This window comes from Heterodontus francisci, chromosome 8 (assembly GCF_036365525.1).
Source record: "Heterodontus francisci isolate sHetFra1 chromosome 8, sHetFra1.hap1, whole genome shotgun sequence".
Classification (NCBI taxonomy): Eukaryota; Metazoa; Chordata; class Chondrichthyes; order Heterodontiformes; family Heterodontidae; genus Heterodontus; species Heterodontus francisci.
The window spans coordinates 105,074,299-105,089,458 of NC_090378.1; the positions used below are offsets into that span (position 1 = coordinate 105,074,299).

General features: G+C 42.1%; 1 protein-coding gene across 1 annotated transcript in view; it reads right to left on the reverse strand.

The window, feature by feature from the left end:
* Positions 1 to 15,160, reverse strand: part of pappa2 (pappalysin 2) — a 573,700-nt gene that overhangs the window by 182,674 nt on the left and 375,866 nt on the right. Inside the window, exons 13-14 of the mRNA XM_068036526.1 lie at positions 7,776 to 7,989; positions 6,789 to 6,954 (exon numbers count right to left, since the gene is read on the reverse strand). Of these exons, the coding sequence (XP_067892627.1) occupies positions 6,789 to 6,954; positions 7,776 to 7,989 (380 nt within the window). The remainder of the gene's footprint in view (positions 1 to 6,788; positions 6,955 to 7,775; positions 7,990 to 15,160) is intronic.

A 15,160-nucleotide genomic window follows, 5' to 3' on the forward strand; every position in this document is an offset into this window, starting at 1 on the left:
AAGCAGTCCGCTTGATTGGCACCCCATCCACCACCTTCAACATTCACTCCCTCCACTACTGAGGCACAGTGGCAGCAGTGTGTACCATTTACAAGATGTACTACAGCCACGCACCAAGGCTTCTTTAACAACACCTTGTAAACTGCGACCTCGACCAACTAGAAGGACAAGGGAAGCAGATGCATGGGAACATCACCACCTGCAAGTTCCCCTCCAAGCCACACACCATCCTGACTTGGAACTATATCGCCATTCCTTCACTGTCACTGGGTCAAAATCCTGGAAATCCCTCCCTAAAAGCAATGTTGGTGTACCTACACTCCAAGGACTGCAACAGTTCGAGAAGGCAGCTCACCACCACCTTCTCAAGGGCAATTAGGGATAAATTAGGCAATAAATGCTGGCCTACCCAGCGATGCCCACTTCCCCGTAATGAATAAAGAAAATAAAGTAGAGCAGAGGAACAGAAAGACCTTGAAATATTTTTTTTTAGATTAGATTAGAGATACAGCACTGAAACAGGCCCTTCGGCCCACCGTGTCTGTGCCGAACATCAACCACCCATTTTTATACTAATCCTACATTCCCAACAAACATCCCCACCACTCCCTATATTTCCCTACCACCTACCTATACTAGTGACAATTTATAATGGCCAATTTACCTACCAACCTGCAAGTCTTTTGGCTTGTGGGAGGAAACCGGAGCACCCGGAGAAAACCCACGCAGACACAGGGAGAACTTGCAAACTCCACACAGGCAGTACCCGGAATCGAACCCGGGTTCCTGGAGCTGTGAGGCTGCGGTGCTAACCGCTGCACCACTGTGCCGCCCATATATGTCCATAGATCCTTAAATGTTGCAGGGCAGATCAATAAGATGGTTAACAAGGCATATGGCATGCTTTCCTTAATTAGCCGAGGCATAGAATATGGAAGAGGTTATTCTAGACCTGTTTGCAATGCTAGTTAGACGACAGTTTGAGTACTACGTACAGTTCTGGTTGACACATTAAAGGAATGACGTGATTGCACTGGAGAGGGTACTGAGGAGATTTACGAGGATGTTGCCAGTACTGGAAAATTTTAGCTATGAGGAATGATTGGATAGGCTTGTGTTGTTTTCCTTGGAACAAAGGACGCTGAGGGGTGCCTTAATTGAGCTGTATAAAATTATGAGGGGCCTAGGTAGAATAAATTGGGATGCCCTATTTACTATAGCAAAGGGGTCAAAAACCAGGGAGCATAGATTTAAAGTAATTGGTAGAAGCATTAAAGGGGAGATGAGGAAACATTTTTTCACCCAGAGGGTGGTAGGGACTTGGAACTCACTGCCTGAAAGGGCAGTAGAGGCAGAAACTCTGACCATATTTAAAAGGTTACTCGGATGTCTACTTGAATAGCTGTGACTTGCAGGGTGATGGACCTAGTGTAAAAAGATGGGATTAAGCTGGGTAGCTCTTTGTGACCGCATGAACGTGATGGGTCAAATGGCTTCCTTCTGGTCATAATTTTTCTATGATTCTATGATTATTACATTCTAAACACTTTTGTGTAAAACATACGTTTCAGTTGATTTTTTATTTGCTTTTTCTTTTGATGGATCTTAAAACCTTTCTTTTTACCTACAGTTCATAAGAAAGACTGATCCAAACATCATTTCTTGGCAAACCACATATTCATTTATCAAGATTCAGCACAAACACTTCAAAACTATTAGTTGCTCATTGCCATTTCTGGATTTCTGCCCTTTATCAGATTGATAACTTAAAAACACAAAGGAATTGTTTTCCCATTGTGAATCCTAGATGCAGAGCCAATAATGAAAAGAGGAATGAAAACCAGATAAACTGCTTGCCCGAAAGCTTGTAGACCATATCAGGAAAAGAGGCCTGAAATAAAATAGAGACTACAGTAGTTCTCAGGTCCTAGGAAAGAGTGAGTCACGGGAGAAGATTACGCAATGTTCTTCATCTTAACATGACCAGTCTGCAGGGAGGACTACCGTATTCATTTTTTACATTACTTGCCTTTACCATACACTATGCAGGTCCACTTGCCATCTGCAATCACGTGCCTTAGTTCCAACTTTGTGTCATGTTTTGTAAAGTTGTTTGAGGAACATTCTGTGAGCTCTGCCCTCTGGACATGAACTTACAACTGTTTAGATAACAATTCTATTTATAGTTTTAAAAAATTGGGAAATTATCGCTTATATGCCATGTGCTGGATGTATGCAGTTTGTGTTCGGCAAGATCTTTCCTATAGCTATAGAACTGCCAACATGAATGGTTCCAGGCCAGCCAAAGCAGAAGTACCTTACATTGCCAAGAACGTAATGAACTTGAAGCTGGGTAGCTCTTCGCGACTGCATGGACATGATGGGCCGAATGGCTTCCTTCTGGTCATAATTTTTTTATGATTCTATGATCAACAAATTCTAAACACTTTGGTGTAAAACATATGTTTTAGTTGATTTTTTATTTGCTTTTTCTTTTGATGGATCTTAAAATCTTTTCTTTTTACCTACAATTCATAGCAAGGCTGATCCAAACAACATTTCGTGGCAAACCACATGTGCATTTACTGACCCCAGTCAAACTGATCAGTGTCGGACTTATCAGGCATCAAAGTCTTCACTAAGATCAAAGACTGCATTGTCCAAGCACAAGGTCTCGCCAATAGCTTTGTAGGTCAGTTATTAGGCAGTGATGGGAGCTGCTCATAACAACATTCACATTGGTCCAGCAGGGGCTAGCTGCCTATGCATTGCATCACTGAGCATCAGTTGTGTCAATTCTAGGACAAAGGACAAGACTGGTAGGAACAATGACATTTCATTTCAGAAACAGTTTGCTCATACAACAACAAAATCGAATGATCTCCACATTGGCAGATCATTCAAGAGGTCATCAGATGACCACAATGCAAGAAATAGTAGCATCAGTTTTATGCAGAGGGTTCTGCAGTTCAACTGCAGTACAATAATTCTAAAGTTCTTAAGGCTACAAGAAGCAGGCAAGTTACCAGTAATAACATATTCTCTTTCATGTTGATTTTAGCAAACTTATTAGGTGCTTATCTGTGAAGATTACATATCAACATCAGTGCTTAGGTTGCAAGCACCGTCTCAGGGGCAGACTAAGAGATCTGTCTAGTCACCACATTTAAGGAGGTCCAGGGTCCAGTGCTTAGGCCCAGCAACAAGTAGTTGTGGCACCTAGCAAAATTGGAGAATTCCCAGATGGAATCTTCCCAAGATAAGAGCATAAGAGCCAGGTACCAGATTGTCCAGGGTTTAGTAAACCCTGCCAGCATATTCCTCCAGCTGGCATTTATCAGTGTTTGAAGAAAGATCAAAGCAAAGATTTATTTAAGTACTTTGGAACTTTCTATACCAGCATGCCAGACTATTCATGAGATCTGTTCAATAGGACCTGCTAGCAGATATGCCACCCAAAGCAAAGGGAGTGGGGGCAGTGGATCCACAGAAATTACGCTTGCTCCATCACTGAAACAGATGATTTTCTCATTCAATGAAGACATTATTTGCAAAAAGAAATTAGGCCCACGAATCTGATCTCCCTAGAAAATCCAGTGGTACATCAGAGACTATCAATGATTAGTTGGTCTTCCACCTCCTTGGGGTATGATATTGCTCGGCACAGTAATTAAGCTTGTTGGTGTATAGATCAGGTTCAACAGATTTTGCAAAGCCGACTGTAGGCACTCACTCAATTAAAAATGCCAATAATGGCAGATCCCATCAGCAAGAGTGTGACTGAATCCCAAGTCACAACAAACCTTCCTGCACAGGCAAGGAGAGGAGCCCTGTTTCTGCTCCATATAACATCACAGGACTCCAACTCTATCACAACAGTGACTACATTTCAAAAAGTAGTTAATTAGCTGTAAAGCAATTTAGGACTTTTTGAGCTCGTGAAAGATACCAAATAAATGAAAGCCTTTCCTTCTTCAAGCAGGATGCAAAGGAAGCTGGAATTGCTATTGCAAGTGTCCTTTTCCTACTTTGTATTTTGGAGAAAAGAGAAAGGCATAATACAATACATATGGCAGCCAAGATTATTATGATAGCTCCTCACTGGGTGCAAAGATCTCAGTTTTCAGATCTGATCTCTTTGCTTGACACCTAACCAATTGCTTCCTCAGGAAGAGACAACCTAATTAACTCAGACGAGCGGGAAATTAGGTCACCTGGACTATCCATGACTGTTCATCAAAAAAGTTGAATATCAAGATTTACAGCAAGTGTTAATTGAGACTATTGTGACACCCAGAAACCTGGAGCCTTCACAATGTCAATAGCTAATACAAATGTTTTGAGAGGTGACCTCATTGAAACATACAAGATCCTGAAGGGGTTTGTCAGGAAAGACACTGAGGTTGTTTCCCTGGCTGGGGAATCTAGAACATGGGGGTATAGTCTCAGGATAAGGGGCCGATCATTTGGACTAAGATGAAAAGAAATTTCTTCACTCAAAGGGTTGTGAATCTTTGGAATTCTCTACCCCAAAGGGTACTGGATGCTCCATTGTTGAATATCTTTAAGGCTGGGACAGACATATTTTTGGTCTCTCAGTGAATCAAGGGATATGGTGAGTGAGTGGGAAAGTGGAGTTGAAGCAGAAGATCAGCCATGATCATATTGAATGGTGGAGCATACATGAAGGGCCATATGGTCTACTCTTACTCCTATTTCTTATGTTGAAAAGTTTATGGTTATGACAAATGTATACAGAGTCATACAGCACTGAAACAGGCCCTTCGGCCCACCAAGTCTGTACTGACCATCAACCACACATTTATACTAATCCTACATTAACCCCATATTTCCGACCACATCCCCACCTTCCCTCAATTTTCCTACCACCTACCTACACTAGGGGCAATTTACAATGGCCAATTTACCTACCAACCTGCAAGTCTTTGGCTGTGGGAGGAATCCAGAGCACCTGGCAGAAACCCACGTGGTCACAGAGAGAACTTGCAAACTCCACACTGGCAGGACCCAGAACTGAACCCATGTTGCTGGAGCTGTGAGGCTGCAGTGCTAACCACTGCGCCACTGTGCCACCTATATATGTATTTGTGAACTGCTGTCATCCAAATTATATGCTACATTAGACAAGGCCCTCAGTAGAAAAGCAAACCAAAGGGGACATTTCATGCCAGACATTCTTTAGAAATCACAATCAAATTTTGCAGTCACATTGGGTTATATATGAACATTTTACATGAAATGAGAAGAAAGAAACTGTCATAGTCAAGAAAAGGAGACACAGGACATAGTTGTGATTTAATCAAGTTTTATTTCAAGCAAGGGAGATGAATTTTAGGATAAATTTAGACTGCAATACTAATGCTTTGTGTCGACCATGATGATATGATGTTTGGCAAATTCACGTGGGGATCTAGTACACTCTATTCACAATCTTAAACATTGGATTTACCAGAGATGTGGCAGTGGATGCTCCCATGTACTGTATTGAAGCCTTGCATGAATCAACTGGGGTCTTCAAGGTAATCATTGGACAATACAATGAGCACCTGATGGACATCAGCCTCAACATGGTGCAATGCCTGAGGATCACACTGGGAAAAGGAGAAGGACAACTTTCTTCAACAACTCGTGGAGTCATAGAATTATACAGCACAGAAACAGGCCCTTCGGCCCATCGTTTCCGTGCCGGCCTGCAAGCACCTATCTATTCTCATCCTATTTTCCAGCACTTGGTCCGTAGTCCTGTATGCTATGGCATTTTATGTGCTCATCTAAATACTTCTTAAATGTTGTGACAGTTCCTGGCTCTACCACCTCTTCAGGCAGCGTGTTCCAGATTCCAACCACCCTCTGGGTGAAAAATTGATTCCTCAAATCTCCTCTGAACCTCCTGCTCCTGACCTTAAATCTATGCCCCCTGGTTATTGACACCTCCGCTAAGGGAGAAAGTTTCTTCCTATCTACCCTATCTAATTTTGTATACCTCTATCAGGTCTCCCCTTGGCCTTCTCTGCTCTAAGGAAAACAACCCTAGCCTATCCAGTCTCTCTTCATAGCTGAAATGCTCCAGCCCAGGCAACATCCTGGTGAATCTCCTCTGCACCCTCTCCAGTGCAATCGCATCGTTCCTATAGTGTGGCGACCAGAACTGCAAATCCTAATGCAGTTGAAGCTTGTAGTGTGGAAAATACACAACTCACAGCTCAGAGTTCCTGGGCATGTAGTGGAAGGTTTTCCCCAGCCTATGCCCAAAATTCCAGGCTGAGAAGTCCATCAGAGGTTACAAGAACAAAGTAGCTGCAGGCAGGGACAGCTCCAGTCTACAATGAACTGTCAGCGACTTGGATGGTGAGACAGCCGAAAGGGTGTCATGTCTTTTTGCTAAAGCCTGGATTATGTAATTGGTGATGAATGAGTCTGGTATGTGGCATTGGACTTGGCAGCTTAGACCATTAAAATGAATGGCCAAGGCCAAGCTACCTTGTATAAGTCCTTCTACTTCATTGTAAAATATTAAAAGAATTGAGATGACAGACGCTGGAAAGCATTACCAGGAGGTGTTCTGGAGAGCGTACACTCATTTATCCAAGGACTCAGTACCTAGCATGATTGGATTAGAGTCAAGCAGTTGAGCCCACTCATTTAGTACTGCTTCTGGTTCTATCCCTCCGAATGGCATCCTATCCCAAATTTAAGGTAATTTTTCCTTACTCCATCTCTTAACAAACTTAACATGATTCCTTTAGATGGAGGTATATAACACCTACCTGAAGAGGAACCAGGTCTTTGCCACATATGGTCTTCAAAGACAATCCTTTTGCACAGGCTACATGGCATTCCACTTGCACGTTGTTGCCCACAGTGCAGTTCACAGTCGCGTGAATCACTGACAATGTTTCACACCAGTCTTGACCATAGGAACACTGTGCACAACTATAAAAGAGATGGGATGTAATGGGTTAATCTAAAATCCAAGCTGAGACTTTGCAGGGTGGATTGTTTCTATTTGGTTCATTCAATGAATGGTGGAACTTAGTGACTGAACATTACTAGAGGCAAAGGAAATAAGTTTGGCTTGCTGGTTTGGAGGGTTAGTGTAAGTAATCAGCACATCACCGGTATTGGCCTCATATTTGTGATTTGAAGGTTAAATGCAAAACTTGTGTTAAGTTGCATACTGAGTCTAACGATGAGCTGGAGTATACATTAATTGATTCAGATAAGATCGAAAGCCAGTCAATTCTAGCAGATTACATTTATTTAAGCTGCTGTCTGAAGAAAAGGATGGATTTACAGAACTCTGTGTCACTTTACATTTTAAAAGTTGAATCTGTGAGACTGGGTGGTGGAAGGCATGAGACACTAGCCTTTAACCTTTGGATATAGGTTTAAAACCAGCTCAAGCTGATGGGATGACAGTCTTCTCTATCTGCTGGCTGTAAGGGTCCTATATAGAATGAGTTTGGGTACTTTCAATCCAGTTCACAGAAGGAGCAGACGCCACTGAAAAATGCCTTTAATGCTCAACTAATTTTGGCCGAGAAATGGGAAAACATCATATATCTTGGCAGTTCTTTAGATACTTATTGCAGCAGAGTAGTGGAGTATTATTCTACATCCGACCTTTGTTATGCCTAACCTGGAAATACTTGATGCTGTCATAAGGTGCCCAAATCTAACAAGTCTTCACCATGTGAATTATTAAAAAGGGCTCAATTATAAAAGACTTACAGCCAGGAGTATAGAAGTAGTACCTGTGCTTGTGTTTCTTGTATCCCTCTTGCTCTGCACAGTTGGACGTGGTGAGAGAATTCAAAAGACTGTATGTGCGCAGAGCTACCCCAGAGACAGCTATAAGTGGTGAGGACAGGTTCAGCAGCATTGATGCCGTCTTATAGAAGGGGAGGCTGTGGTTGTAAGTGACATTTATGATCAGTGGGTTCCTCTGGCAGTTCAGCTCATGAGCACCTGGAATCCAACAAGACAAGCACATTAAAAAGGAAGACAACAGAGCGAAAAGAAACATGCATGATTCATTTTATCCTCCTTATCTTTGAAGAAAGACTTTCAGGAAATGACAATTTTGACTCAACCTCACTTAACATCAAATCAAATGAACAAATTCAGTTTGTCCTGATTGACTGGTTGATGACTGAGTGCTTCCTACTACAACATCTTTTATCTTTGATACCATCACTACTACTACAATTTGTATTTTTTCCCTCCACCAATTTTCTCCCCTCCATTCTGAAGGTATTGACTTCCAGTCAGAGTGTGCAAGAAAAACAGAACCTACAATCGCTGCACAAGCTTCTATTTCTTAGTTCCACACAAAGACCATACATTATTTGCTACCTCCTGTACCTGTATGCTAGCTTCCAGATGAGCTTTGAACATTGTGCTTGTCAACTCCTGTGGGGAAGTGCTATTCTCCAGTGAGCAGATCCATCAGACATGGGACTGTAGCTATGGATATCTTTCAAAAGTTATTAAATATACTCTGATGCAAAATCAGCTTCCTTGACAATGATGAAGAGGATTAATACAGATTCTAGATTGTCTCCTCTTCATTCTTTTAAAGAACTAATTTCTCCCTGGGTCACAGCTATTACTTGGCCAAGAGGACATGGATAACCTGGTCCTTAGCTTCTGCTGATGCATCTTTCCACCTGGCCTGTGGGAAGTGTACAGGTGTACACAGGTGTTCCTTTCTTATTTTCACTCATACACTCAGCAGGGTGACTAATAAAACCCTGAAAATCAGCAACAAGGAGATACTACTCTACACCATAACTAATGTGGTCAAAATAGCGAGTGGAAATAGACCAATTGGAATGGATGACATACATCTCTGCCTGAAGCTAGGACCTAAACTAACATGAAAGAAAGGGGAGCTATAGGTAGAACACCACATACTACTAATGATGAGACAACACAAGGTAGCGCCAACATGTAACCAGCATGTTTAAAGGGAACGCGAACCCTACTAATTTATCCAATACATTCTAAACATCTTTAATAGTGACACCACTACAATTGTTGATATTTCTGATTTTCCCTTTTTATTCTTTAGAATTGCTGGTTATAAGCTTTAGGGAAACAAGAGCTTACACAAAACAGCCCTTACCATCATGGTAGAGAAATGTTGATTATAAGCCAATTACATTCAGAATGCTTTAGGAATGGATTTTTAAAAAAAATCTCTCCGCATCTCCAGCAAAAAAAGAGTTAATTCATGCAGGGGTGAAATTCTAAGGACAGCAGACACCATCCAGGACCTCCCCCAAATGCCCATTCACCTTGGGGTAATGTGGACCATAAATGTCAACACGCTAACTTTAAGCAGGGATGTTACAGACAACTGATCCCGTCCATGCCTAATTTCCATGCATGCAAACACTCCAGCAAGAATGATCAAGAGCAGGAATCCTGGCTAATTATTTCCCACTTTCATAGTCAGGGGTGCGAAACCCAGTTGCAGTTTGTGCCAGCCTTGGTTTGGTGTTAGCATTCTTGCTTCTGAGAAGGTCAAGGGTTCAAGTCCCACTCTAGAGACTTGAGCACTAAATCTAGACTGATAATTCACTACAGTATTCAGGGAGTGCTGTACTGTCTTTCTGATTAGGTGCCATTTGCCTGCTTGGATAGATGTAAAAGAAGCCATAGAATTATGCATTGAGCAGGAGCATTCTCCCAATTCTTATCCCTCAGCCTGGTTCTTTAGCTCATTGCTGTGCGCAGATTGACAGCCATGTTTCTCTACATTACAACAGACTACACTTCAAAAACACTAAACTGACTGTGATGCATTTGGGGATGTGCAAGGTGCCATATAAATGCAAGTTATTTCTTTCCTACTAACACCACACCCATGCCAAGAACTGCCAGGAGTTGAACTTAGGGCTCTCCTGGTCTGTGCGAAGCATCTGCCAAGTGAGGCTTCAGGGAGTTAGAAGTTATTTTTAAACTTGTACTTTTGCAGCCCTTTTGTTGCCAGTTATGTGACTGAATGAATTTAGTGATGGATTTCAAAGTGCTGCATGAATGTTCTAAAGTAGTTCCAGCAACAGATCATTGACAGCATAAATCATTGGTCCTCCATGTGCTGCTACAATGAGCCACACGTGTTACATAAATTGCCTTCAAGCCTGGAGGTGGATGAACATTCCACCATTCCTTGTGGCATGATAAATTGAAATGGAGGAAGTCTAGCCTTATTAATGCACAGACTGCACTGAATTACACTGTCTAAATAAGCCCACTCGACACTCCATACAGCAAATAATAGTTTAGTCTCCTTTAGCTACCTGACTCTTTAGCAGCTGGGACAGTACTGTATTTGCAGGCATGTAAGTACGTGAGACTTCAGTTATTTGGAGGGACTAGAGAAGTTAGGATTGTTCTCCTAAGAGCAGAGCAGGTTAAGAGGAGATTTAATAGAGGTTTTCAAAATTATGAAGGATTTTGATAAAGTAAATAAAGAGAAATTATTTTCACTGGCAAGAAGATTGCTGAACAGAGGACACAGATTTAAGGTAATTGGCAAAAGGACCACAAGGGAGATGAGGAGTTTTTTTTTTACACAAAGCAAGTTATGATGATCTGGAATGCATTTCCTCAAAGGGTGATGGAAGCAGATAACTTTCAAACTAGAACTGGATAAATACTTGTAAAAGAAAAGTTAGCAGGGCTATGGGGAAAAGGCAGGGAAATGGGATTAATTAGAAAGCTCTTTCAAAGATGACCTCCCGCCCTTCCCATTCTGTGCTATATGACTCCATGTGTGAGGGATCCTCAAGAGTGTCATGATTGCAGGGGGCCCTCTATACAGGTATGTTTAAAAACATCAGAGAAATATAGTGAGGTCATTCCGATGTGTTATGCAGTGTTATAGTGAGGAATATGTACTACATGTCTAAATCTAGAGTCATTGTGAGCACATTGCAGTACATTAGAGTGTGTCCATGGTGTATCAGGAATGCTACAGTATGTTATTTCAGAGAGGGAATCACATATTAAAGAGTGTTAGTGAGAAAGTGTAGGTGGATGAGAGCTTGTTTGTGAGGAAATGAGGTATCTCTGAGGATGATATAGTGAGAAACTGAGTGAAATAAAAACATAAAATGCTGTAAGTATTCAGCAGAGTTAACGTTTCAAGTCGATGACTTTCCATCAGAACTGGAAAAAGTTAAAGATGTAACAGGTTTAAAGGACTTTAATTATCCTAATATAAACTGGGATAACAATAGTCTAAAACAATTATGTAAAGGGCAGAGAGGGGAAGAATTTGTTCAGGAGAATTTTCATGATCAGTAACTTTCCAGCCCAATGAGGGAGTGTCAATAGGGAAACATGAAGGAAACAGCAATCATAGTATCATAAGTTTTGGGTTACTATGGAAAAGGACAAGGGCCAATCTGGAGTAAAAATAATGAATTGGGGGAGTGCCAATTTCAGGGAGTGAGAACAGATCTGGCCGTAGTAAATTGGAATCAAAGATTGGAAGGCAAAACTGTAATGGAACAATGGGCTGCCTTTAAAGAGGAGATAGTTCAGATACAGTCAAGGTACATTCCCATGAGGGGAAAAAGTATGACAAACAAAGCCAGAGCTCCTTGGATGATGAAAGAATTGGAAAGATAGATGAAGCAGAGAAAGGGTGTGTATGACAGATGTCAAGTTGATAATACGAGTGAGAACAAGGATGGACATAGGAAGTTCAGAGGGGAAATGTAAAAGGAAATAAGAGAGGCAAAGTAAAGTAAAAGGGAATTCAAAAGTCTTCTATGGGCATATAAATAGTAAAAGGATAGTAAGAGGAGGAGTGGGTTCAATTAGGGACCAAAAAGGGAATCCATACATGGAGGCAGAGGACATGACTGAGATACCAAATGAGTACTTTGCATCTGTCTTTGCCAAGGAAAAGATACTGCTGAAGTTATAGTGAAAGAGGAAGTAGTTATGACATTGGATGAGCTAAAAGCTGATAAACAGGAGATATTAGAAAGGCTGACTATACTTAAAGTTGCTAAGTCACCAGGACCCAAGGATACTGAGGGAAGTAGGGGAGGAAATTGTGGAGGCACTGGCCATAATCTTCCAATCCTCTTTAGATACAGAACTAGTGCCAGAAGACTGGAGAATTGCAGTGTTACACCCTTGTTCAAAGAAGGGTTTAAGGATAAATCCAGCAACTATAGGCTACTCAGCTTAACCTTGGTGATGGGAAAGCTTATAGAAATGATAATCTGGGGCACAGTTAACAGTCATTTGAGCAAGTGTGGATTAATTAAGAAAAGCCAACATGGATTTTTTTAAAGGCAAATCGTGTTTAAATAACTTGCTTGAGTTTTTTGATGAGGTACAGAGATGGTGAGGGTAATGCGCATGATGTGGAGTACGTGGACTTTCAAAAGGTGTTTAATAAAGTGTTTGCTTGCCAGCAAAGCTGAAGCTAATGAAATAAAAAGGACAGTGGCAGCATGGATACAAGGTTGTTTGAGTGACAGGGAATGAGAATAGTAGTGAATAGTTGTTTTTCAGACTGGAGGAACGCATATGGTGGAACTCCCCAGGGATCGGTACTAGGACCACAGCTTTTCTTGATATGTATTAATGACCTAGACTTGAGTGTACAGAGCACAATTTCAAAATTTGCAGATGACACAAAATTTAAAAGTATTGTGAACTGTGATGAGGATAGTAATAGTCTCCAAGAGGCATTGGTGGAATGGGCAGACAAGTGGCAGATGAAATTTAGGCAGACATGTGTGGAGTGATACATTTTTGTAGGAAGAACAAGGAAAGGCAATAGAAAATTAGTGTGGCACAGTGGTGCAGTGGTTAACACAGCAGCCTCACAGCTCCAGGGACCCAGGTTTGATTCTGGGTACTGCCTGTGTGGAGTTTGCAAGTTCTCCCTGTGACCATGTGGGTTTTCGCCAGGTGCTCCAGTTTTCTCCCACTGCCAAAGACTTACAGGTGATAGGTAAACTGGCTGTTGTAAATTGCCCCTAGTGTAGGTAGGTGGTGGGGAATATGGGATTACTGTAGGCTTGGTATGAATGGGTCGGCACAGACTCGGTGGGCCGAAGGGCCTGTTTTAGTGCTGTATCTCTAAATAAATAAAATAAAGTTTGTAATTCTAAAAGGGGTGCAGAAACAGAGAGACCTGAGGGTATATGTGCACAAATTATTGAAGGTGGCAGGGAAAGTTGAGAAAGTGGTTAAAAAGGTATATGGAATTGTGGACTTTATAAGTAAAGGCTGGAATCCTGGGCTTTATAAATAAAGGCATCGTGTACAAAAGCAAGGAAGTTATGAAGAACCTATATAAAACTCTGGTCCGGTCTCAACTGGAGTATTGTGTCCAAACGTGGGCACCACACTGTAGGAAGGATGTGAAAGCTTTAGAAAGGGTGCAGAAAAGATTCACGAGAATGGTTTTAGATTGGGGAAGAGGGGTTGTTCTCCTCAGAGAAGATAAGATTGAGCAGAGATTTGATAGAAGTGTTCAAAATCAAGGGGGGTCTGGGCAGAGCAGAAGGGTTGAGATCCAGTGAACACCAATTTGTGATTGGCAAAAGAACAATGACGACATGAGGAAAAACTTTTGGATGCAGCAAATGGTTAGGATCTGGAACGCACTGCCTGAGAGTGTGGTGGAGGCTGATTCAATTGGGGCTTTCAAAGGGTACCTGAAGAGAAAATATTTGCATGGCTATGGGGAAAGGCTGGGGAGTGGGACTAGCTGAGTTTGTCTTGCAGTGAGCCAGCACAGACACGACGGGCCTCCTTTTGTGCTGTAACCATTTTGTGATTCTATGAAGCAAGTACAGAGGCAGGGAAAGGGGGTTGGGGGGAGGGGAAGAACAGAACAGAAGGTCTGTGATAGGAAAACAGGAGAGATTACATGACAAAAGAGATGATGGTGCAAGGCAAAAGGGGGTGGTAATGGAACAAGTAAAGAAACAAAGGTATGTCTAGAGGCGTTGTTAATGGGAAATGCAGAATCATTATCAAAAGTTACCATCCAAAAACAAACAAAAATAAATGTGGGCCGAGGTTATGATCTGAAATTGCTGAACTCAATGTTGAGTCCAGAAGGCTGTAAAGTGCCTAATCGAAAGATGAGATGCTGTTGATAGAGCTTATGTTGAGCTTCATTAGAGCAGTGTGGGCGGGCGAGGACAGGGAGGTCAGAGTGGGAGTGGAGAGGCAAATTAAAATGACAAACGACTGGAATGATGCTTACAGAGTGAATGGAGGTGTTCTGCAAAGCAGTCACCCAATCTGCGTTTGGTCTCCCCAGTGTAGAGAAGACCAATTGTGAGTAGCAAATACAGTACACTAAATTGAAAGAAGTACAAGTAAATAGCTGTTTCAGCTAGAACCAATGTAGGAATGTTTGGGGCCCTGGGCAGTGAGAAGGGAGGAGGTAAAATGGCAGTATCTTCTGCGTTTACATGGAAAGATGTCGTGGGAAGGGGGGGTGGTGTTGGATAGAGGAGTGTGATAGAAGAGTGGACCAGCATGTTGCAGAGGGCACAGTCCCTTCAGAATGCTGAAAGGGGAGAGAAGATTTGTTTGGTGGTGGTACCATGCTGGCAATGGCAGAAATGGCAGAAAATGATCCATTGAGTACAAAGGCTGATGGGGTGGAAGGGTGAGGACAAGGGGAACCCTATTGTGGCTCTGGAAGATGGGAGTGAAAGGGTGAGGGCAGAAGTGTGAGAAATGGAACAGACCAGGTCGAGGGTCCAGTCAACGATAGTGCGGTGGAATCCTCAGCTGAGGAGAAAGGAAGACAATTTGGAAGCGCTCGTATGGAATGTTGCACCATCAGAGCAGATGCGACAGAGATGGAGAAATTGGGAGAATGGAATAGAGTTCTTACAGGAAATGGGTGTGAGGAAGTGTAGTCGAGGTAGCTGCGGGAGTCAGTGCTTTATTGTGGATATTGGTTGATAACCTATCCCCGGAAATAGAGACAGGAAAGTCGAGGAAGTAAAGGGAAGAGTCAGAGATGGAACATGTGAATGCAAGGGAAGGGTGAAAACTGTAAGGAAAGTTTATGAAAAATTTAGTGACTGCTTTGTGGAGCACGTCCATTTAGTTTGCACGCGTGATCCTGAATTTC